This window comes from Ursus americanus, chromosome 5, assembly GCF_024610735.1.
Source record: "Ursus americanus isolate L20-20 chromosome 5, mUrsAme1.1.p, whole genome shotgun sequence".
In the NCBI taxonomy this organism is placed as follows: domain Eukaryota; kingdom Metazoa; phylum Chordata; class Mammalia; order Carnivora; family Ursidae; genus Ursus; species Ursus americanus.
Window position 1 is genome coordinate 60,592,541 of NC_142131.1, and position 24,712 is coordinate 60,617,252.

The following is a 24,712-nucleotide window of genomic DNA, read 5'->3' on the forward strand; positions in this document are numbered from 1 at the left end:
TTTGTGTCATCCAGGCTTGCATGAATGAATCACAAGTATTTTATCTTTAGCAATATCAACATGGGATTCTGGGTCTTTAAATTATTTGTAATTAGGTAATTGTGTTTGAATGGGAAGTGACCCTTCTGTCATGTCAATGTGCCAGTGTATGTAAAAGAACTCTGAAGTGTTTAAAATCCAGATACTAGGAGGTACTATATAGTTACCCCTGTCTTCCCCTGTTTCTCCTCCAGCTTAAGCATGATACCTTACTAAGTTCCTAATAGTGTTATGCTGTGTGACATCATCATACTTATACCAGGTTGGAGGTTTGCTGATTTGATGAATTGTGTAAACTTGCATTTCTTCTTAATATATGCAGTTAAAAATGAATATTAGCACATGGATCCAGGTTGTAGAAACCCTGAAGCATTGAATGATTGCACCCTCATGTTGCATTTAGATCCCTAGAGATTTTCCTTTTTAAAGTTCAGATTCCCAGGCTATGTGCCCAGATATTCTGATACAGGCTCAGTATGGTCCTGGAAATCTGCCTTTTTTTTTAGCAAGAGACATTGAATTATTGTAGCACATAGTTCACTGCACTTCATAAAATGTGATTTTGGGTAACTGGAACATTATTTTTGATAGACACAGATTAATACAGATTGATAGCTTCCAGCAATAGGTACTTAAAAAAATTGACCATTTAATAAAATAAGGGCCTTATTTTTTAAAAAAGCATGAAAGATAATAGCACTTTCTAAATGATAAACTTTATTATAGATTATATATAACATTATATATAACATGCCAGTGACATTCATGATAACTATTTGATATGTACTAGAGCAGGCAAGGGTAACCTTTACTGGCAAACTAGATGGTCTAATAAAATTTAAACACGAATTTATTTTTATTATATTTTGCTTTCTGAGGACTCTTTTCCCAGTTTTAGTAGTAAAATCTGTAAATGCTTTGATATTTGAATTCATAATGATTTTGAAGATTGACATTGATGTTTAAAAAAAAAACCTTTGCACTTGATCATTAAAAGAATTATTCATCTCTGTTTCTAAAATGTTGTTCTTAGTACCCATATCTTTGTGTTTTGAAATAAAAATTTTTTCTTAATCACATCCCTAGATGAGTTATTTTAATAACTAGGTATATCAGAAGTGATTTTTTTTTCATTAGCTTTGTGTCTTTATTAAAACAAAATCAGTACTACACTACCTAAGAGAGAAAAAATAATGTGTAAATGAATATATATAAAAATTAATACAAAATAGTTATATATAATGAAATAGATTGCTATTTGAAGATGCTTTTTTAAGAAAGCTAGCAAATGTAAATATATAAATTTTTTTTTTAACCCAGGTGGGCATTAAATAAGCAGAAGAGTAGAAGAATCATGTAAAAATAAAAATAGTATGCAGATATGCCTTCACATGTAAAATGGGGGTCTTCAACTCTTTGTTATCATAGGAAGAGTCTTTTAAATATTTTGTTAAAACTCCTAATTTTTTATTTTTTATGGTGAAATGGCTTAATGAAATTTGTGACTAATACTCAATTTCTATCTTAGATAGTTATTTTGGTCCTCTTCCTCATCACTCATCTTATTATATAACTATGTAAGTTAGGAATTGCATTGTTCCTAGAGCTTATTTTGTTCACATGACAAGAAGTCTGAAAGGCCGTCTAAGTATGATACATGGGTTTCAAGATGGCTTTAGAAACCAAGGCATCCTTATCTTTCTACTTAGTTGAGTTAATGTGTAATTGTTGCCTTGTGGTCCTAATATGACATCTCCATCTCCAGTGACTTCTATTTATATCTCATTGACCAGGCCTTTGTTGAATGGATATAAATGCGTAAGTTCTGAAAGGTGATACTCCAACCATTAGTTTAACTTTTTGGATGTAGAAACCAACTCTCAATTCGTCTACAAGGGAGGCTGGGAAATGCATTTTTTTTTTTTTTTAAATTGGGCACATTGCTGCCCTGAAACAAATTAGACTTCAAAAAATAAGGAATAAGATATTTTGTGGGTAATTAGTGATATTTACTACAGTATCTAATTTGTAACCAAATGGATGAGTTCAATTTTACCTTTTTTCTGACTCCTATGATGACAACTAAAGACATTCAAAGAATAATGGAAAGGAGTAACTTTTAATTGGTTCTTTGAGAACAAGACATTCTAGTGTTTTAAATAAGTCCTTTTAAACAATACAAAATAGATATAAATTACCATGTTTATAGATATCTCTTTTGCATGGTGGGAGTGGTAAAAATTGTTCTGCATGTTCAGTGAATTCTCTTTCTTATTTTCTGTCCTGGAGAAGCATTGCATATGACAAGACGTGGTTAACAATGTTCGTTTAAGCATTAAACATTATTATAATAGCAAAAACCTGGAAGTAACCTAGATGGCCATCAGTAAGGGGAGCTGTGGGGTTTTCATACAGTAGAATACTATAAAGCTCTTCAAAAGGAGTCTTTGTATAACAATATGGTTAGATCTGTAACACATTGTAAAACGAAGAAAATCAAGCTGTAGAACAGTGTATATACAGTGTAGAGTCACTTTTTCAAAATGTGTGTAGAATTATATAGAATAATTGCAGCAAAGGACTTTTCAGTAAAATTCAGTATTTGAAATAGGTTTTAAATTTTACAGTTTTATTAATGTTATGGTTATTTTTTAGGGTTCTCGGTGCTCTTCTGATGCCAATATGCTTGGAGAGATGATGTTTGGCTCAGTAGCAATGAGCTATAAAGGGTCTACCTTAAAAATTCATCAGATACGGTGAGGGCTTTTCTGATTTTTCATAATCCCTTTTAGAACATGTAACTTCTGAAGATGAGAGAATTTCCTCTAGTCTTCACACAGATTGAGCAAGTCAAATTTATGGTGTTTTGTGGGGTTTATGCTACTTCATGACTGTTGTAACTATGCAGTGAAATCTTTGTGATTTATACCTTTTTTGGGGGGTGGGGATGGGAGCAGGGAGACGGAGAGAGAGAATCCATGCCCAGTGTGCAGCCTGACACGGGGCTTAATCTCACAACCCTGAGAGCAGGACCTGAGCCAAAATCAAGAGTCGGGCACGTAACCAACTAAGCCACCCAGATGCCCATATACATTTTTATTTGTAATAAATTGAGAAGTTCTTTATGTTTTAGTTTTGATCTCTTTCTCTGTCCCTTTTTCTTCGTAGTTCCCCTCCACAGCTTATGCTCAGCAAAGTTTTTACTGCACGGACTGGCAGCAGTATCTGCGGAAGTCTCAATACGTAAGTGATTATGAATGCTGGGCGAAATGAATTATTTAGGATGTGCAAAGTGTGAAAACTAACAGACTCTTCTCAGGGTTGCATCTTAAATTGAGATTTTCTTCCATCCCCTAAGTTTGAAAGTTTATGGAGGCCAGTTTTTTTTTCCTCTAGCTTTACTGAGCTATAATTGACATCCAACATTATGTAAATTTAATTTGTATAACACATTTACTTGATACATTTATATATTGCAAAATGATTATCACCATAGCATTCGCTAACTAACACCTTCATCCTGTCAAAATTACCATTTCTTTTTTTGTGGTGAGAAAAGTTAAGATTTACTCTGTTAGCAACTTTCAAGTATATAAAATAACAGTATTATTAGCTATAGTCAGCATGCTATACATTAGATCTCAGAACTTATTAATCCTATAACTGATGTTTGTACCCTTTGACTGTTATCTCCCCATTTCCCCCACTCTCAACCCCTGGTAACCACCACCATGCTTTCTGTTCCTCTCTGTTCAATTTTGTATATTGCACATATAAGTAATACCATACAGTGTTTGTCTCTAACTTATTTCGCTTAGCATAATGCCCTTAAGGTTCATTCAAATTGTCACAAATGGCAGGATTCCCTTTTCTCATGGCCAAATAATAGTCCTGTGTGTGTGTGTGTGTGTGTGTGTGTGTGTGTGTGATATTTTATCCATTCATCTGTTGATGGACAGTTTGTCTCCATTTATTGATGGTTGTCACTAGTGCCACAGTGAACACCTGGGAGTGCAGATATCTCTGTGAGATCCTCATTTCAGTTTCTTTGGATATATATCCAAAAGTGGGATTCCTGGATCATATGGTAGTTCTATTTTTAATTTTTTGAAGAACCTTCATTCTGTTTTCACAGTGGCTGCATCAATTTATATTCCCACCAACAGTGCACAAGGGTTCCCTTTTCTCGATACCCTGTCCACCACTTGATAATCACTTGTCTTTTTGATGTTAGCTATTATAAAAGGTAATACCTTGTTATGGTTTGATTTGCATTTCCCTGATGATTAGTGATGTGAGCACCTCTTCATGTACATTTGCATGTCTTCCTTGGAAAATTGTTCAGTTCTTCTGAATATTCAGAGGAAGTATTAATTTTTTAGTCAGGTTGTTTGGTTTTTGCTATTGATTTGTATGAATTATTTATATATTTTGGATATTAACCCTTTATCAGATAAAGGATTTGCAAATATTTTTTTATTCCATAGGTTGCCTTTCATTTTGTCGGTTATTTGCTTTGTAGAGGCCTTTTAGTATGATGTATTCCCATTTACTTATTTTTGCTTATGTTGCTTGTGCTGTTTGCGTCATATCTAGGAAACTGCTGCCATGACCAATGTCGAAGACCTTTTTCCCCGTGGTTTCTTCTAGGAGATTTGCAGTTTTGGGATCTTTTGTTTATGTCTTTAATCAATTTTGAGTTCATTTTTGTGAGTGATGTAAGATAGGGTTCTAATTTCATTCATCTGCATGTGGTTATCCAGTTTTCCCATCATTATTTATTGAAGGCACTATCCTTTCCCAGTTAAATGTTCTTGAGTCCCTTATCAAATATTAGTTGACTGTATATGCAGGGTTTTTTTCTGGGCCCTTGAATTTTGTTCCATTGGTTTGTGTATCTGTTTTTATGGCAGTACTATACTGTTTTGATTACATTAGCTTTGTAGTATAGTTTTTCTCAGGATTGCTTTGGCTATTCAGGGTCTTTCATAGCTCCATACAATTTTTAGGATTGTTTTCTTATTTCTATGAAAAATGCCACTGGAATTTTAATAAGACTTTCATTGAATCTATAGATGATTTTGGGTAATAGGGACATTTTAACAATATTTGGTCTTCCAGTCTACTTTTTTGAGAGTTTTTTTCAGGGAAAGATGTTGTATTTTGTCATATGCTTGTTCTTTCTTGCTTTCTTCCTTTCTTTTTAAAGATTTTTATTTATTTATTTGAGAGAGAAACAGATAGTGACAGAGAGCACAAGTGGGGAGGAGAGGGAGAAGCAGCTTCCCCGCAGAGCAGGGAGCCTGATGTGGGGCTCTGTCCCAGGACCCCGGGATCATGACCCGAGCCAAAGGCAGACACATAACCAACTCAGCCACGCAGGCACCCTGGTCATATCCTTTTTCTGCATCTGTTGACATGATCATATGATTTTTATCTTTCATTCTTTTAATGTGGTAATTTTCATTTATTGTCTTGTGTATATTGAAGCATCCTTGCAGCCCAGTGATAAATCCCACTTGATCATGTTGAATTATCCTTTTAATGTTCTGTTGAATTTGGTTTGCTAATATTTTGTGGAGAATTTTTACATCTATAATAATCAGAAGAAGTGATCTGTAATTTTCTTTTCTTATAATGTCCTTATCTGGCCTTGGTGTCAGAGTAATGCTGGCCTTGTAAGATGAGTTTGGGAGTGTTCCTTCTTTGATTTTTGGAACAGTTTGAGTAGAATTGGCATTAATTCTTCTTTATGTGTTTGGTGGAATTTCCCAAGGAAACCGTCTCATCTCCTTGGCTTTTCTGTGTTGGGAGGTTTTTGATTAATGATTCATTTTCTTTACTCATTATTAGTCTGTTCAGGTTTTTTATTTCTTCATGATTCATTCTTGGTAGGTTGTATATTTCTAGGAATTTATCCATTTCTTGTAGGTTATCCATTTTGTTGGTGTGTAACTTTATAGTAGTCTCATGATCCTTTTTATTTGTATGGTATCAGATGTAACGCTTCTTTCATTTTTTATTTCATTTATTTGAGTCCTTTCTTTTCTGAGTTAGCTAAAGTTTTGTTGATTTTGTCTCTTCAGAAAACCAGCTCTTAGTTTAATCCATCTTCAATGTTTTTTTTTTCTATTTCATTTATTCTCCTATTGATCTTTATTTCCTTCTAACTAACTAACTTTGGGCTTTGCATTTCGAGGTATAAATCAAGGTCATTTATTTGAGATCTTTTTGGCTTCTTACTGTAGACATTTATTGCTGTCACTTCCATCTTTGAACTGCTTTTGTAACATCTCACAGGTTTTGATATGTTGTGCTTCCATTTTTATTTGTTTCAAAGTATTTCTTGATTTGCCTTTTGATTTCTTCTTTGACTCATTGGTTGTTCAGGAGCATGTTGTTTAATCTCCACATATTTGTGAACTGTCCAGATTTCCTTTTGTTACTGATTTTTAGTATTATACCATTCTGGTCAGAAAAGATACTTGGTATGATTTCAAGCTTCTAAAATTTGCTAAAACTTATTTCATGACCTACTGCGTGATCTGTATAAGAAAATATTCCATGTCCACTTGAGAAGAATGGTATTCTGCTACTCTTGGCTATATTATATACGTATATATCTGTTAGTTCCATTTGGCCTAAGGTATGGTTCAAGTCCAACATTTCTTTGTTGACTTTCTGTCTGAATGATCTATTATTCATTGTTGAAAGTAGAATGTTTAAGTCCTCTACTAATTATTGCATTGTTGTCTCTCTAGATGTTAGTATTTGCTTAGTATGTTTAGGTGCTCTGATGTTGAGTGCATTTGTAGTTTTGATTGTTACATGCCATGTCTTCTCGATGAATTGCTCCTCTTTTTATATGATCATTTTTGTCTCTTGTTACTGTTTTTGGCTTGAAATCTATTTTTTCTGATGTAAGTATAGCTATCTCTGCTCTTTTTTGATTTCCATTTACGTGGATTATCTTTTTCTATTCCTTCACATTGAGCCTATATGTATCCTTAAAGCTGAACTGAGTCTCTTGTAGGCAGCATGTTGTTGGGTGTTATTTATTTTTTTTAATTCATTCAGCTGCTGTCTGTATGGAGTCCAGATTACTTCTCATTTGAGTTTAGTTGAAGAATAGGAAATGTGCCTTCTCTTTCTCTAATTTGCTTCTAGAAGCTATATCTGGAAGTAAAATGTTGACGACATTCCCATGTTAGGATGAGGTATTGATTTTCCATTTTGTAGTGCCGTGCTGAGTTAGCGACTGTATGTTGTGCTCTTCAGTTTTCAGATCCCTTGCAGAGTTAACTCTGCAATCAGGAATGGCCTAGGTCACCCACGGTGGGGCACAAGATTACCACAAGGTATTAATGCCAAGATTAGAAAAGTGAAGCTGAAACAAAGGCAGGCCTGATATTAGAATCATGGGCTACATGCCAGAACCTAGTAAAATGAAGGACTAGGGCTAGGGTGAGGTGTTAGTGGAGTCCAGTGATGGACTTCAGGGCCCAGATCAGAACTCTGGCTAGCCAGAATCTGTGGGGGTTACCCAAAGTCAAAAGCAGCAGGAGGTAGCAAGGAGGCTACTCAAAACTAGAAAAATTCTCAAAAGGTTCCATTAATTGTAAATGTTCCAAAAAGACCTGTCAGGGTTTTTATTAGCTAAGGTTCTAATGCTTACAGCTCTTTATTAACTTTTCTTTTAGGAAGGAAGAGATGTTTTTTCATAGTATTATGGATGCTTAAAAAATACCGATGTTAAAAGTGCTAATTTTTAAGAGTTTAATACTAAAGTAGAAATTAGAGATCCTACATTGGAATCACTGATTCTAGCTCTGATCCTCTCAGTTTCTTCATCTTTTCTAATTTTTTATTGATGGTTTTTAAAATCCCTAGGAGGGCTACTTTGTACTAAAACCATAAAGTAATTTTATTTTTGTTATTTTGAATAATTTACTAACAGGAGTGATACAGTTCATTTATAATGTGTGAATTAATGATACATTGATTTTTGTTCTTGTTTGTCTTTTTTTTTTTTCCCCTCTGCCAGAAGTTTCAAAAATAATTTCAGGTCCAAAATATGAGGGAAAGCTTTACAATTTGAATTAGGGTCAGTAACTTTTTTCTGTAAAGGTCTGAATAGTAAATATTTTTGACTTTGTGGGCTAGGCAGGATGTCTGGTTTCCCAGTCCTACCATTGTAGCATTAAAGCAGCCATATACAATACATACATGGCTGTATACATAGCATGGCTATGTTCCAATAAAACTTTATTTATAAAAACAAGCAGCAAGGTGTAGTTTTCCAACCCCTGATTTAGTGCTATAAACTAATAAGAATACTTAAAACTTAAAAAAAAGTTTTATACTTAAAATTTCATCGAGATATCCAAAGAATTGCCATAAAGAGCATAAAATGAATTTGCAATTTATTGTTTCTTTTCCCCCTTTAGGCTACAAGACAGTCTTGAATTCATCAATCAGGACAACAGTACATTAAAGGCTGATAATAACACAGTTATTAATGGACTACTTGGAAATATAGGTAAATGGTTCCTTTGGTTTTACAAGTTTTAAATAGGTTAACAGTGTAACAAGGATTTGCAGTTCTTTCTTAATAATGTAGATTTTTTAATAAGACCACAGAGTTTGACATACTAGAAATAGAAAAGGAATTCAAATTGGAAGTATATATAACATTTGTATTATTTCAAAAACATAATTTTTGTATATTTGAACATAATACTTATTTTGTATTTGAAAAAGAACTGCTGAAGATATATCTGGTTTGTTTTTTGTTTTTAAGTTTGATGTATCTTTGAAAGTCACTGTCATCGATATAAAAAGTTTTTACCAGCTTTTTTGAATATTTCAGCCGAAGAAGATTGGTGTTACACTTTCTCCCTTCTGTCTTCCCTAACCATAAGAGTAATTTTAAAATGGTGCTCATTTTTGTGACCTGAATTCAGATAGATGAGCAGATATTCAAATTTGATGTTCCTTTAAAGATTTATTAAAATAACAGCTTAGTTAGTAATTTGGATAGTTGGTTGTTGTTATTATTTAAGTTCAGCATTCCGAAGTGACAGGCTGTTCCTAAAATTTCTAGTCATTTGTTTTACCCTACGATGCTCAACTAAATTGATGGTGGCCATATTCCTGGTACGTAAATATTTGTAACATGCTAGAATGTGGACAGCAATTAGACTAGGATAAATATTTCTCTTATTCTTTATTTAGTGAGAATTTTTATTTAGAATTGATTTTAATAAATATTAGTTATATATGTAAGTAGGAAACAATTTTTCTTCCAACTTGAACCAATATTGTATTATTTTTTTTATAATTCAGGTTCATTCAAACGAGCAACCATTTATTCAGCAAGTAGCGTGGGCTAGTTACAGTGTTAGGCATGTACTTTTGAAACTTGCACATTTTGGGGAGCCTGGGTGGCTTAGTTGGTTAAGCATCCAACTCTTGATTTTGGCTCAGGTCAGGATCTCAGGGTTGTGAGATCAAGCCCTGTGTCGGGGTCTGTGCTCAGTGGTGAGTCTGCTTGAGATTCTCTCTCTCTTTCTGCCCCACCCCCTACTCGCACACTCTTTCTCTCTCTCTCTTAAAATAAGTGTTTAAAAAAAAAGAAAGTTTGCACGTTTTTTAGAAAAATACAGGAGTCCTGCTTTTTCATAACACAAATGGTTAGTTATTTCATTGGTTTTAATAAAGTAAAAATGTGACAAGGAGATAACTGAATCTTTTTTATTTATAATTTATACTTTTCAAAGCTCAAGAGGTTAATTAAAAGCTACCTACTTTAGTAATACAAATCCATTATCACTTATAACAGTAAATTACCTTATGGATGCTAGATATACTCATCTTCTCTGTTTTAATACAGAATAGGAAATTAATCCATTTAACAAAGTATAGACTTTAAATAATGAGTGGCTTTTACTTGCACGTTTGTAATTGTGAATCAAGGATATTTGAGTACCATTTCTTATTTTCTTTACATTCCCAGTTAATCAGCAAATACTTATCAAGCACCTGTTGGATGACAAGCACTCTGCTAGGCCCTGAGGGTACAGCGGTTAACCACAGACGCTCGCTGCCTCAACAGATTCATAGTTAGTGTGAATCACACAAGTGATACAACAATTATAGTAGAGTGCAGTTAATTCTTGGACATGTTAAAGAGCATGGTGTGATAGAAATGAAGAAGAGTACCTTATCCAGTCCTGGAGAGTGCCAGACTTTCTTGAAGAAGTGAAGCCTAACCTTGAAGGATTAGCCCTGTGTTTGGGGACAGAAACATTCTAGGAAAAAGCAGTAGTGCGTGCACAGACCTAGGTGCAAGAGATGATAACGTGAGGAAAGAATGTCAATAAATCAGTGTTGATGAAGCAAAGAATAGGAGTAAAGAAAGTTAAAAGAAATAAAAAAGTGAATAGGAGGTTGATGACAAAGGGACTTCGGGCCATAGTGAGGAATTTGAACTTAGGCTTTAAGCAGTTAGGTAACAGTGAAGGTGTGTTAGTTTGGGTCCTCTACCTGTTTTTTAACTGGTGCCAAGACACGATTAAACATGCAAGGATAATATTAGGAGAAATGACAATGTGAGAGAAAATGAGGAGGGAGGGAGCTGGGAAAGGTCAAGAGAGCCCTCACATTGTGATGCAAGTCTGACTCCAAATGAGAGAGAGAAATAGAAGATTGAATGGAAGTGTCCTATCCTACCATGCAACCCATGGAAGGTTTGGTAAGGCCATTGACAAGTCTTTGACTAAGTCAGAGTTCTTTGTCACATGTGTTATTGTGCCTGCCTTACTATTCCTCTGTGATCAGTCACTGGCTAGGAGCAGCCTATGGGATATGTGGCCTTGCATAAACATCACAATAGGTGTCAGAACACATCAGCTTAGGGTATTTAGTCAATTATACACACTCCTTATAGCGGGAGATCTTTGTGGTACATTCTGAAGGCAACCACAGAGGAGTTGTCAGAATAGAGAAATATGATCAGATTAGCTTTATATCTGCAAAAGAGTATTCTGATTGCAGTGGGAAAGGATTCAAGTGAACCAGTGGGATTGAGGAAAAGATCTGTATTAGAAGGGTCCTTCTGATAATCCAAGTGACAGATAATGGAAACCTAGAATAAGACTGTGTCAGTGAGGACAGAGAGTTGTTGAGAGGTTCAGTATGGGAAATAGAGTGGACAGGGCTTGGTAATTAGATGGAAGAAGAGAGGAGAAAGGAGGAATCAAGTGTGGCACTTTGCCGCTGGTTATATAATTGCTTGCATATTGGTGCCATTCATTGGAAGGAACAGAAGAAGTTAGGAACTGGTGATTTTAGGTTTATGTATGTTGGAATGGAAGTATTGGTTGGTTATTCAAGTAAAGATATCCATTATAGTTTGTTAGTAGATGTAGCAGTAGTTGCTATAACATAAAAATTAGTGAACATATAATAATTTTAAAGCAATAGAGGGTTTTTTTTTTTTTCAGTCATGTGAGTTTCAAAACGGTATTCCCCATTGATTAACAATTCTTCTCCAAGCAGTGTTTCAGAGGTCCAATCTCCTTCCTTCTTGGAGCTCTACCTTCTTCATCATTTGGTTTCCAAGGTTGTGCTCAGCTGCACGAAGCCAGTGGAAAGGAACTGAGTATGGAAAAGACACATCCATTTCATAACCAATCTCAGTCTGAATGTGACATATATCAGTTTTGTTCACATTCCATTAGTGGTAACTAATCACATGGCTTCACCTATATATAAAGGGATTTGAGAAATAAGATCCCAGAAACTACTTGATAAAAGAGAAGGGAGAACACAGTTCTTTGTTGGACAGTTAGCTGTATCTACCATGGATTTGGAAGCATTAGCTTGTAAATGATAAATGAAAGCATAAGAATGAATGAGGTGACCTAGGAAATGTTAAAGAATGAGAAGGAAAGATTGTTGAGGATAGAATCCTGGGGAATGCTGGCTTAAAGAAGGAAGGAGTAGGTGAAGAGAAGCACATAAAGAGGATTAAGGTAAAAAACCTAGTGTTTAATCATTGGGAACTGTTGAAAGTGTAATTTAGTCAACGTCGAATATATAATAAGGTAATATAAGAGTATGGACTGCATTAATCAGTAGGAAGCCTTTTGGTGGCCTATGTGAGTGGTTTCAGTGGGGAGAATAGAAGCCAGAGTTGAGGAGAGACTCAGAGGTCATTCTTTTTTTTCCAAGATTTAAGTGGTGGTTCTTTTTGGTCTCAGGACCCCTTTACACACATAGAAATTATTGAGGAACACAGAGAGCTTTTGTTTATGTGGGTTACCTTTATTGATGTATAATGTATGAAATATTAAAACAAAATTTTAAAACACTTATTAATTCATTAAAAAAACAACTTTATTCATGTTAATATAAAATAGCATGTTATGAAATGACTGTTTTCCACGAAAAAAACTTAATGAGGAGAGTGGCATTGTTCTACATTTTTGCAAAACTCCTTCATTTCTGGCTTAATAGAATACAACTTAATCCTCATATCTGCTTCTGCGTTCATTCTCTCGTAATATGTTGTTTTGGTTGAAGTGTATTAGGAAAATACAGTTTATACAGACCCCTGAAAGGATATTAAGGACCCCAAGGAGTCTTTAGACCACATTTTAAGAATTATTGAACCATATAGTCTTGGGTATATGGAGAGAGTAGTTTTGACTGTGCTTTTTAAAATTTTTTTGTTTTTTTTTTTTGAGAAGGGGAGAGGGGCAGGGAGAGAGACAATCTTAAGAGGCTCCATGTTCAGCGCGGAGCCTGACGCGGGGCTCCATCTCACAACCCTGAGATCATCACCTGAGCCGAAATCAGGAGTCGGAGGCTTAACTAACTGAGCCACGCAGGTGCCACTAGTTTTGACCGTGTTTAAATGTTGATGGAATAGGAGGCTAAGGAGGGTAAGGTTGGAGATTAAAGTGGTAAAGTGAGATTTTTGAAGGTCCTAGCTGACATAGAATTAGCTTTGGAAGGGAGGGAGGGGGTGGGTCCCTAGCTCTAGCAGGAAGGAGGCAAGGTGGGCCAGAATTTGATTAAGTTTGAAGAGAAGGTGGTAGGAAACGGGAGAGTTCCTATCTGGTGAATTCTGTTTGTGTGCACACATGCATATGTGGGAGACAGTCGTACATATCCTGAAAGTAAGGAAGGAGGTAGGTAGGAAAGGAGTTTAAAGAGAGTAGATAAATTTTGAAGTAGCTAGAGAGAATTGAAGAAAGAGCTGAACAGTTAAAACACAGAAGGATTGTTGCAAATGCGCTATAATTTTAGAAATTCTTGTTATAGAAAAATAGCCATTAGCAATTTGAAAAATACAATTGTCACTTGTTAAAACAGAAAGCCCCCTATTCTATCCTAGGTAATCTCCTAGGTGGCTCTTTAGGCCATCTCGATTAAGCATAGCAGGCAACCCAGCTGCTTGCTTCTAGGCTGTGTGTTGCCCCTTTGGGTCTTCAGACTGCATTTGGTCCAGTGTGTGGCAGCTGTATTTTCTGGACAGCTGGGAGTCTGGCCCTGATGGGTGCGTTGGTGTTCCTGCTTCTGTTGTGGCTGATCTTTGGTTTAGGAACTTTGGTTTCTTCCAAAGTTTAGTTACTTTGTAACTTCACCAGGTTAGAAAAACCAAGTTTCATACCCATTTGTCAGTAGATCCTTTTTCTACTCTTTGTTATATGTTGTATTCTCTTTTCTCAGCCAAGCACTTAGGTGGTTTTCTCTTTACTCCAGGGGCAGGAGAATGCTATAATCTTAAAACTGACTTTTTGGGGTGCCTGGGTGGTTCAGTTGGTTAAGCGTCTGCCTTCAGCTCAGGTCATGGTTCCAGAGTCCTGGGATTGAGCCCCACATTGGGCTCCCTGGTCAGGCGGGAGCCTGCTTCTCCCTCTCCCTCTGCTTCTGCCCCCCACACCCAGCTCATGCTTTCTCTCTCATGCACGGGCTCTCTCTCTCTCGTGCTCTCTCGCAGACAGGTTCTCTCAAATAAATACAATCTTGAAAAAAAAAAAAAAAAACCCAAAACAACCCTGACTTTTTAAAAGATAAATTTATTCGGCAAATGTCAAATTATTTAGATAACATTACTGTGCTTTTTTTGAATCTTTAAAAGCATTGTTTTAGGTTAGAAAGGATTGAACATTTAAAATAACTTACCTTTTATAGTAGAAGGTTATTTTTATTATTATATACAGATTTATTAGTAAATAGGCATGAAATTGTTGTTTGACATAAGCTATGACCAGAGGGAAACCATCCTGTTTCAAAGAAGGGAAGCCAGCTTGAATTACTCTTATTTAGTTTGAAAAGTTTCCATCCATATCTGTTGGTCTGCATTTGTGCTGCCTAAGCTCACCCTTTATTCCTGTCGCTTTGTGGCTTCTCTAACAGCCCTCTTTCATATGTATTTTACATTTTTGCCATGTAGGTCTTTCACAGTTCTGCAGCCCCAGGCGGGCATTCTCTGAACAGGGTCCGCTCCGCCTGATCAGGAGTGCCTCTTTCTTTGCAGGTTTGCGATGTGCTGTGTGGGTAGACTAGTTGGTGTGCTCCAGTGGCTAGAATCTGTAGTTAAGCTGTGGAAACAAGAGAGTAGATGAATGCATTTGGGGAGGGTGTGGTTAAAGAAAACGTTGTTTAGCAAGTGTAAGAACTTAATTCCTTTCTACTGAGTTTGTTCTTAAAACTTTCCAGAAATTTTCAGTTATCAGTAGAATTGACATTTTCATGAAATTTCAGTTTGTTATGATCTCATTATAAAATAATGATTTTAACTTTAGAATCCTAAACCAGATTTTAGTATGAGCATTATTTCTTATAATACCAGCTAGAATTTCTTATGTGACACTCTCTTGTTTCCATGGCTGAGTAGCTTTCATGTACTCATAGTTCACCAATTGCAGAAAATGTCCTCTGTTATTATTTTAAAATTTCTTATCTGTGTTATTTCTTAAGAACGATTTCTCTTGGAGCTAAGATTTAGATGAACAAGCACCATTATATTGACCTGTAAAAGGCATATGTGAGTGTATTTGTTTATATAATTAAATTGATGATTGTAGAGTGTATTTATGCCTCTATATCCAGGGAATTGTATCTAACTTTTGTTTTAATTAATATTTATTTTCCTTACAAATATGACATAGGAATAATACATATTTATTACAGAATATTTGAAAAATATGAAAAATGGGCAAATTTTATTATTAGCCATTGTGTCAGCTAGAATTAACCTTTCTAAAAAAAACCCATAATTTAATTTGGATCATACTTTTCAAAGTGTTTTCTTAAAATTTTTATTTTGAGGAATTTTTAAACATACCTTCATATTGCAGAATAGTAAACCATTATATACCCATTATTTACCTCCAGGAATCATTCTTATTGTTCAGTAGCATGCTTTTTAGTAATTTAGTAGTGCATTGTGAGTACCTTTCTTTAGTGATCCCCTGCTTTTTTAGATATTATATCCTATTTTCATATTATATGTCAGTCTTCACCGAGATCTCAAAGCTTGTTCAACTGAATAATAGCTCTTGGTGTTGGGTTTGTGCCATGCTATTGAAAAAAATAAAGGAATGCAATGAGATGAGCATGATTTCATTTTGCTATATAAAAGAAGCAACGTCACCCTGAATAGCATTATATGTTTTAACTGACAGTTTTGTCTTAATTCACAGTTCACAGCAACCCAATGGACATGCCTGGAAGAGAGCTGAATGAGGACAGAGACAGTGGCATAGCACGCTCTGGTAATACCAGGTTTATGTGTTAATCTAGTTTTCCTATAAGATCACTGCTAGCCAAAGTGATTTTTATTTTTTCCTTTATCATCCAATTTCATATACACAGTTTGTTAGTGTTAATAGTAGCCTTATAAGAGAATTGTAACTACAGAAAGAAATATTTTAAATTTAAAATTTTCATGTTTACTGTTACATGTGCCTGGTGGAACATGGCCTAGATGAATGGACATTGGGTTAGACTTAGCCAATGTAAGTAAAAAATACTGCTCAAGAGATAGCTTAAATAGCATAGTAAAAAAAACACATTTGCTTTAATCTGCTTACTCTTAACTGGAGTTTTAACTTGTCAGACTGTCTCTTGCCCAGAAAAGCTTAGGCGTTTTGAATCAGTGCTATATATAATTGCTTTCAAAAGTGGACTCCCAAAATATGGGCTAACAAACCTTTATTGAAACATGCAAGAGATTAAAAAAAAAAAAAAAAAAAGAAAAAAAAAGGTAAACCTCACATTCTGCCTTTAAGGAGCACAGAGTTTACAAAAAGAGCAGTCAGGAAAATTGTCCTGCATTGTGTGATGTGTTCTGATAGACCGGTGCAGAGAGGTTTAGGGAAAGGAGACCTAACTTAGCCTGGGCCAGGGGCAGGGTGCCAGTAATGCTTTACAGAGGGATAATACTTGAGTTGTGTTTTGAGCAGTAAGTAGGAGTTATCCAGGCAAAGGCATGGAAGAAGGGCTTTCCAGTTAAAAGGAAAAGCATTTGTCAGGGCCCAGAGATAGCGTAGATGAAAGGAGTATCTTAGGCTTGCAGTATTGTTAGGTATGAGAAACTTCATCCACTGTGGTTTATCCATATGAACTGTCACATTATATGGCTTTGCTGTCTAAATTGTTTATAATTCAGTTTTGAGCATAGATGGGAAGTCCAAATTTACCAGTATTGTAATCCCTAGGTATGCATTAGAATAACAAGAGGTTTAAAAAAAAAAAGTTTTACATGCCTGAACTTTACTCCAAGACTGTCATGTAGCCTAGAGAAAGGCTTATGCAACTGTATTTGAAAAACAAAACAAAATGAAAAACTCAGTACCTCATTCTGATGGACAGCTGGAGTTGAGAACTACTCTAACATGAAGCATCTTGATCTTTCAAATAATCTCACCCTTCTTTTCTAATTGAATTTTTTATTTTTGTCTTAGGAACTGATATAGTATATATTTCTTCTAATACTCATTGCTTTATGTAATCTAGAGATTTAGTTTTCTCTTCTGTGACAGGAATTTAGTTCTTGTTATTTTATCCAAGATTTTGAAGGTGATAAATTAATATCTGTACTTCATTTTCTTTAGCTATAAATTGAAGGGCCTGGCTGGATTGATTTGTAAGGCTTTTTCAAGCCATAAATTCACATACACCTTTTAAATTGTGTATTTTCTTCTTTTTCCAGTTGGGTTATTTTTAATACCAGAATTTGGTAACACGTAGTTTTTTTTTCCAAATTTAGATTAGCATTTGATTTTTCACTGAAGCCATACCCAGGTTAGTTATACATATCTAGTCTTAGACTACAAAGTTTTAAAATACTTACTTATAATACTGATAAAAATGTGGTTTTCAAGGACGTAGTTTAGAATTAATTCATTGACGATCCAGATAGTTGAATGGCACATAAAGCTTTTCCCTTTATCATTGAATTTGTTAGCGAGAATTGAAATGAACAGATCTTCATAATGACATTCTCTTAGTTTTATATATCTATATATATCTTCTGATGTGCTTCCCTGTTTTTGATTACCTCAGAAATTTTCAGTATGTGGTTGTAATTATGAAGATGGGAATTTAAAGTATTGCCAAACAAAAGCAAGCCCTTAATGTCTTTTCCTCTCTAGATCCAGCACAGAGAAGGGGAGGATTCCTAGTCTAAGGGAAAGCAAAGGGTTGTAGCTTTTGACACTCCGGGCAAGAAAGAGTTTCTGGAGAGAGGGGGTTTTGGGAAGAGAATAATCCTCACAATTAGGGGATTGCAGCAATTATAATCATAATGGGTTCAATTGGAATGCGTCTGTCACCCCGTAGAATGCTCCAGAGAGTAATCTATAGGATTTTCTCTTTTTGGAGCTTAGTAGGTATAGTTATGACTATTATTGAAAGGGGCTAAACATTCAGAGGCTTGGCTACCTATGCAGAAGCAATTCATGAGTAAAGTTGACCCTTGAATAATGCAGGAGTGAGGGGTGCAAATCTCCCCTCCCCCTGTGCAGTAAAAAAATATGTATATAACTTTGAACTTTCTAAAAACTCAACTGCTAATAGCCTGCCTTTGACTGGAGGCCTTACCGATAACATGAACAATCAATTAACATATATTTTGTATGTTATATGTATTATATACTGTATTTTTACAATAACATAAGGTAAAAAAATGTGGTTAAGAAAATCATAAAGAAGAGAAAATACATTTACAATACTATACTGTATTTAGTGGGAAAAAAACAAAACGTGTAAGTGGACCTGCACATTTCAAACCCATGTTGTTCAAGGGTCAATGGTACTTTTATTTTACTTTTATTCTTTTTATTGAAGTATAGTTGTAAGTATAGTTGTAACACACAGCGTTACGTCTGTTTTAGATGTACAACGTAGTGATTTGACAACTCTGTATGTTATGCTGTGCTTACCAAAAATGTAGCTCCCATCTACCACCATACAACAGTATTACAGTACCACTGACTCTTTTCCCTACACTGTCCTTTTTATCCCTGTGACTTATTCATTCCGTAGCTGGAAGCTTGTATCTCCCACTCCCCCTCACCCATCTTGCCCTTCCCATCCAACCCCCTTCTCTCTGGCAACCATCAGTTTGTTCTCTGTGTTAATGGGTCTCTTTCTGCTTTTTGTTTGTTTATCTTGTTTTTTAGATTCCACATATAAGTGAAATTATATGGTATTTGTCTTTCTCTGTCTGACTTACTGCATTTAGCATCATACCCTCTGGATCCATCCATGTTGCCTCAAAACGCAATATCTCATTCTATTTTATGATTGGGTAAAATTATATACATCTTCTTTGTCTCTCATCTGTCAGTGGATACTGGGATTGCTTCCATATCTTGGCTATTGTAAATAATGTTGCAATAAACTTAGAAGTGCATGTCTTTTTTTAGATTAGTGTTTTTGTTTTCTTTGGGTAAATACCCAGTAGTGGAATTACTGAATCGTATGGTATTTCTGTTTTTAGTTTTTTGAGGAACCTCCATACTATTTTCCATAGTGGCTGTACAGTTTGCATTTCCACCAGCAGTGCATGAGGGTACTTCTCTTCATATCCTTGTCAACACTTGTTATTTCTTGTTTTTTTTTTTTTATTCTAACCATGGTGACAGGTGTAAGATAATGTGCTTTTAAATGACATCTTCAAATGATATTCAAACACTAATTTTCAAATATAGCTTTTGTTCTTAAAATCTAGCTGCTTCATTAAAACAGAATCACATCAATCCAGCAATTGTACTCTTGTTTACCCAAAGAATATAAACATATTAATTCAGAGGGATACATGCACATTTATATAGTTTACAATGCATATTTATAGCAGCACTATCTACAGTAGCCAAATTATGGAAACAGGCCAAGTATCCATCAACTGATGAGTAGATAATGAAGATTTGGTATATATATATGGTGGAATATTACTAAGCCATAAAAAAGAATGAAGTCTTCCATTTGCAACAACATAGATGGAGCTACAGAGTATTGAGCTAAGCGAAATAAGTAATTGAAAGACAAACACCATATGATTTCACTCATATGTAGAATTTAAGAAACAAAACAAACAAGCAAGGGGGAAAAATGAGAGAGAAGCAAACCAAGAAACAGACTCTTAACTACAGAGAACTAACTGATGGTTACCAAAAGGGAGGTGGATGGGGGATGGATTAAATAGGGGTTGGAAATTAAGGCATGCACTTGGTTTGATGAGCAAGGGATATTGTGTGAAACTCCTGAATCACTATATTGTACAACTGAAACTAATATTATACTGTATGTTAACTAACTGGAATTTAATACAAACTTTAAAAAGATAAAATAATTTTAAAAATCTGAATCACATCATCCTTCTTTTAATTTAAAGACTAAGTGTTCAGCTAAGCTAGGGGACAGTCTCATGGCCAAAGAGATAATGCTTTTATCAAATTAGCCCTTTCTTCTGCAGTGGGGGTGGGAGTAAGAATATAAAAAGGGGAATGTCTCAGAGTCTCTTGCCAATGCACTATTAGTATATATGATTTTTCTCATCTGGGACTTTGCTCCAACAATGACATTATTTTTTTAAATGAAAATTTTAGAAGCTCATGAAGCAAAATGGAAAATTTGAGTCACTACTGTTAAATTTGTTAGAAAGAAATTTATCTTGGGGCACCTGGGTGCCTCAGTCGGTTAAGCTTCTGCCTTTAGCTCAGGTCATGATCCCAGGGTCCTGGATTGAGTCCCTCATCGGGCTCCCTGCTCATATGGAAGCCTGCTTCCTCCTCTCCTTTTTTCCCTCCTCCTCCTTTTGCTGTCTCTCACTACCTCTCTCTCAAATAAATAAAAATCTTCAAAAAACACAAATTTATCTTTATGCTTGTTATTATTGACGTATTTTTAAATACTTACGTTATACTTGTTTTTATTTTGACTTGACAGCATCTCTCAGCAGCTTGCTTATTACACCGTTTCCCTCTCCCAACTCCTCACTTACCCGAAGTTGTGCCAGCAGTTACCAGCGACGTTGGCGACGCAGCCAAACAACAAGTTTGGAGAATGGGGTATTTCCTAGATGGTAAGTTGGAACCTTCCCTTTATAATAAAATTGAATAGTTCCTTAAACATAATTCTGAGTGGTTATTTTAGAGCCTGGGCTATGTTTTGTGTATTTTAAGTCTTGAAACTTTTAAAATTATTGGTAGTTTTAATCAGTATTAGTGTATAGTTCAGCGGCATTATAATTACCTTCACATTGTTAGGTGTCACCATTCATGTCCAGAACTTTTTTATTTCCCCAAACTGAAGCTGTACTCATTAAACAGTAACTCCCCTACCCTTGGCTCCTGGCATCCACCGTTCAAAAAATTATTTTTTGTCTCTCTGAATTTGAGAAATACTCTGGAAACCTCATATAATTGGAATCATACAATATTTGTCCTTTAATGTGTAGCTTGTTTCGCTTGGAATGTCTTTGGGATTCATCCATGTTGTTGCATGTATCAGGATTTTATCCCTTTCTAGGGCTGATTAATATTCCATTGCATGTATATATCACATTTTATTTATCCATTTATCTCTTGATGGACATTTGGATTGCTTCCATCTAGCTTTGCTCAGTGGCAGCATCATAGCCAATGAGGTTCATCCCAGGTGCAGTTACTGCTAATTGGATTGCTTCCACCTTTTGGCCTTTGCAAATAATGCTGATATGAACATGGGTGTACAAAAATCCTGTCTGAGTCCCTCCTTTGATTCTTTTTGAGTATATACCCAGAAGTGGAATTGCTGGGTGATAGGGTAATTCTATGGTTAAATTTTTGAGGAAATTACATATTGTCTTCTACAGTGGCTGTTCCATTTTTACATTCTTACCAGAAATGCACAAGAATTCTAATTTCTCCACATTCTTTCCAATAGTCATTTTCTGTTTTTTTTATAATAGCCCTCCTAATGGGTGTGAAGTGGTATCTCATTGTGGTTTTGATTTGCATTTCACTAATGGCTAGTGATATTTCATATGTTTTTATGTGCTTATTGGCTGTGTGTCTGTCTTTTGGAGAGTGCCCATTTTTCATTTAGGTTTGTTTGTTTTTTGTTGAAGTAAAGGAGCTCCTTTTATATTCTAGATATTAATCCTTTATCAGACATATGCTTGGCAGTATTTTTTCCCATTCTATGGGTGGCCTTTCCATTCTATTGCCAGTGTCTTTTGATACACAGTTTTTAATTTTATGTAGTCCAGTTTATCTCTTTTTTCTTTTGTTATCTGTACTTTTGGGTGTCATATTCAGGAAGTCATTGCCAAATTCAGTGTCATAAAGCTTTTACCCTATGTTTTTTTCTAAAAGTTTTATAGTTTTAACTCTTCTCTTTAGGTGTTTGATGAATGTACTGCATGTTTTGATTTTTCAGTTTTTCATGCTTGTAATTAGGCAAGTTAATTCATTCTTGAAAGATCTTTTTTTTAGTCTATGTTAAGCAACTATAGATAATGCAGATTCTTGTTTCCTCTTTTACTTACTCCCTTTCGTCCTTGATTTTTTAAATTTTATTTCTGGAATCAAAAGGAGAGACGCAATTAGATTGTAGAACAGTGAATTATATCAGACTCATCTATAAACTGAAAAATTCAGGCATTTTTAGGTTGGTTATGAATTGGGGGTTATCTCCTTTTTTAGTGACTTCTATGTGAACAGAAATGTTCCCAGTCTGACTCTCTCTCTCTCTTTTTTTTAAAGATTTTATTTATTTATTTGACAGAGAGAGACAGCCAGCGAGAGAGGGAACACAAGCAGGGGGAGTGGGAGAGGAAGAAGCAGGCTCTCAGCGGAGGAGCCCGATGCAGGGCTTGATCCCAGGACCCTAGGATCACACCCTGAGCCAAAGGCAGATGCTTAATGACTGAGCCACCCAGCCCCCCCACCCCCCAGTCTGACTCTCTCTTAAAATTTCTTATAAACATGAGCATGAAGAAATAGCCAGTAGATTTCTTGAAGAGATAACAGTTGATATGCATTTTTGGATTTACTTGATAAAACAGAAAAAGATCTTCAGTTACTCTACATTTACTTAGCAAGGAATTAAATTGTGAAGTTAATAATTTTTGTATTTTTTTAATTAAGAAAATATTTATTTTAAAGGTCTATAGAAGAAAGCTTTAATCTGTCAGATGAAAGCTGTGGCCCTAACCCAGGAATTGTGAGGAAAAAGAAGATTGCAATTGGGGTAATCTTTTCATTATCCAAAGATGAAGATGAAAATAACAAATTTAATGAATTCTTTTTTTCACATTTTCCTCTCTTTGAAAGCCACATGAACAAACTAAAGAGTGCAATAGAACAGGTAAGCATAGTCATGTTGTTGGTTTGTTTATGTCCTTTATTTTCCTCTGAATCTTATTCTCCTAGTTTAGTATTATGTTTATTCATTTGGCAGAAAAATTAATAGCCACAGTGCAAGTATCCTACAAAGTGCTCTGAAGATGCAAAATAGACTTCAACTTTTTTCAAGGAACTTACTACCTAATAAATGTTACAAAGTCATTCATCCATTCATTCAGTAAATGTCTGAGGGCCTGTGATGTGGCAAGCTCTAATCTAGCAACTGAAGATAATATGGGAAAAAAGCAACACTCCGAACCTCATGAGACAGCAGATAAACAAATGAATATATAAGTTTTTTTAAATTTTTAAATTATTATTATTATTATTTTTTTGAGAGAGAGAGAGAGCGTGCATGTAGAAGCAGAGAGAAGGGCAGAGGAAGAGGGAGAGAGAGAATCTTAAGCAGGCTGCACGTCCAGTGCAGAGCCCGATGCAGGGCTGTATCTCATGACCCTGAAACCATGACCTGAGCCAAAGTCAAGAGTCAAACACTTAACCAATTAAGCCACCCAGGTGCCCCAAATACATGATTTTTTGATGATTATAAATGCTTTGGAGAAAAATAAAACAGGTTTATAAGGAATGATGGATGGAGTTATTCTAATTTTTGTTGGCTAGTCATGAAGGCTCCTGATAAAATGACATTTGATCCAGAGATATGGAAGAAGTGAGGTGCAACTATCTGAGGGAAGAATTTTCCAGGCAGGGGCAAAGGCCTGTGTCAGGAGTAACCCTGATGCTTGAGCAAAGTAAGGAGGCCAAAGAGGCGGGTTAGAAGTAACTTCAGATTATGTAGGGACTTTCAGGATACTATTGTAAGAGCACTGGCATTTACTCTTAAGAAAGACGGGAAACCATTAGAGAGTTGCAAGCAGAGGAATGACATTATTTATAAGGATCACTCTTCCTGCTTGTGAAGAATAGATTTCTGGAGGCAAAGGTGGATGCTGTGGGAACCAGTTAGGAGGCTGTTGCAGTGATCCAGTGAGAGATGGTGGATACTCAAACCAATTTAGTGATAGAATTGATGAGCAGTGGTTGGATTCTGGATATGTTTTTTGAAAATAGAGATAATAAGATTAGTTGATGGACTGAATTGGGGTGTACGAGCCAACAGTACAGGTTGGCTTGAGATTTTTCACTTGAGCGGTAAGAAGGATGGAGTTGCCAGTACTAAAATGGGAAAGATTAAGATGGAATAGATTGGGTGGCGGAAAGTTAGATGTTTGTTTGAACAAATGCCTCTTGGACACCTAAGTGGTTATATGAGTCTAGAGTTTAAGGGAAAGGTCCAAGCTAGATAGTCATCAATGTATTGATGGTATTTAAAGCCATGAAACTGAGGGGTAGAAGAAAGAAGAGGAGATCCTAGGCTTGATATGTGGAGCATTTCAGCAGTTAAAATTTGAAGAGTTGAGAAAGAACCGTAGAGGGAAATGGGATTGGCCATTCAAATAATAGGTAAAACAAACAAGATAAAATAATTTTTTGAGGGGAGCTAAGTGAAGGAAATGTTTTAAGAAAGTAGGAGTGATCAATTGGGTCTCATGCTGCTGAAAGTGTATGTAATACAAGTAAGAAAATTGTGAATACAAGATAGAACACAAGAATAACTAAAAAAAGAACGACAAGCAAAGTTGTTCATAGGAAAGGAAAGTGACTTCCTATTGAGAAATGTTTCATTTGGACTGCATCTTAAAGGATATGTAGGATTTTTTAAACATAAAGCCTTGAAAATTGGATATAACTAAATAGGAAGAAAA

The 24,712-nt window shown here is 35.3% G+C and overlaps 1 protein-coding gene across 2 annotated transcripts in view; it reads left to right on the forward strand.

Annotated features, from left to right (window-relative positions):
• FNIP1 (folliculin interacting protein 1) overlaps window positions 1–24,712 on the forward strand; it is a 150,579-nt gene that overhangs the window by 84,674 nt on the left and 41,193 nt on the right. Inside the window, exons 4-10 of one of the 2 annotated variants that reach the window (XM_045794778.2) lie at window positions 2,695–2,795; window positions 3,208–3,282; window positions 8,487–8,578; window positions 14,504–14,587; window positions 15,756–15,827; window positions 20,506–20,641; window positions 22,707–22,908. In XM_045794778.2, coding sequence (XP_045650734.2) covers window positions 2,695–2,795; window positions 3,208–3,282; window positions 8,487–8,578; window positions 14,504–14,587; window positions 15,756–15,827; window positions 20,506–20,641; window positions 22,707–22,908 — 762 coding nt within the window. The remainder of the gene's footprint in view (window positions 1–2,694; window positions 2,796–3,207; window positions 3,283–8,486; window positions 8,579–14,503; window positions 14,588–15,755; window positions 15,828–20,505; window positions 20,642–22,706; window positions 22,909–24,712) is intronic. The other variant, XM_045794779.2, reaches the window with a different exon arrangement.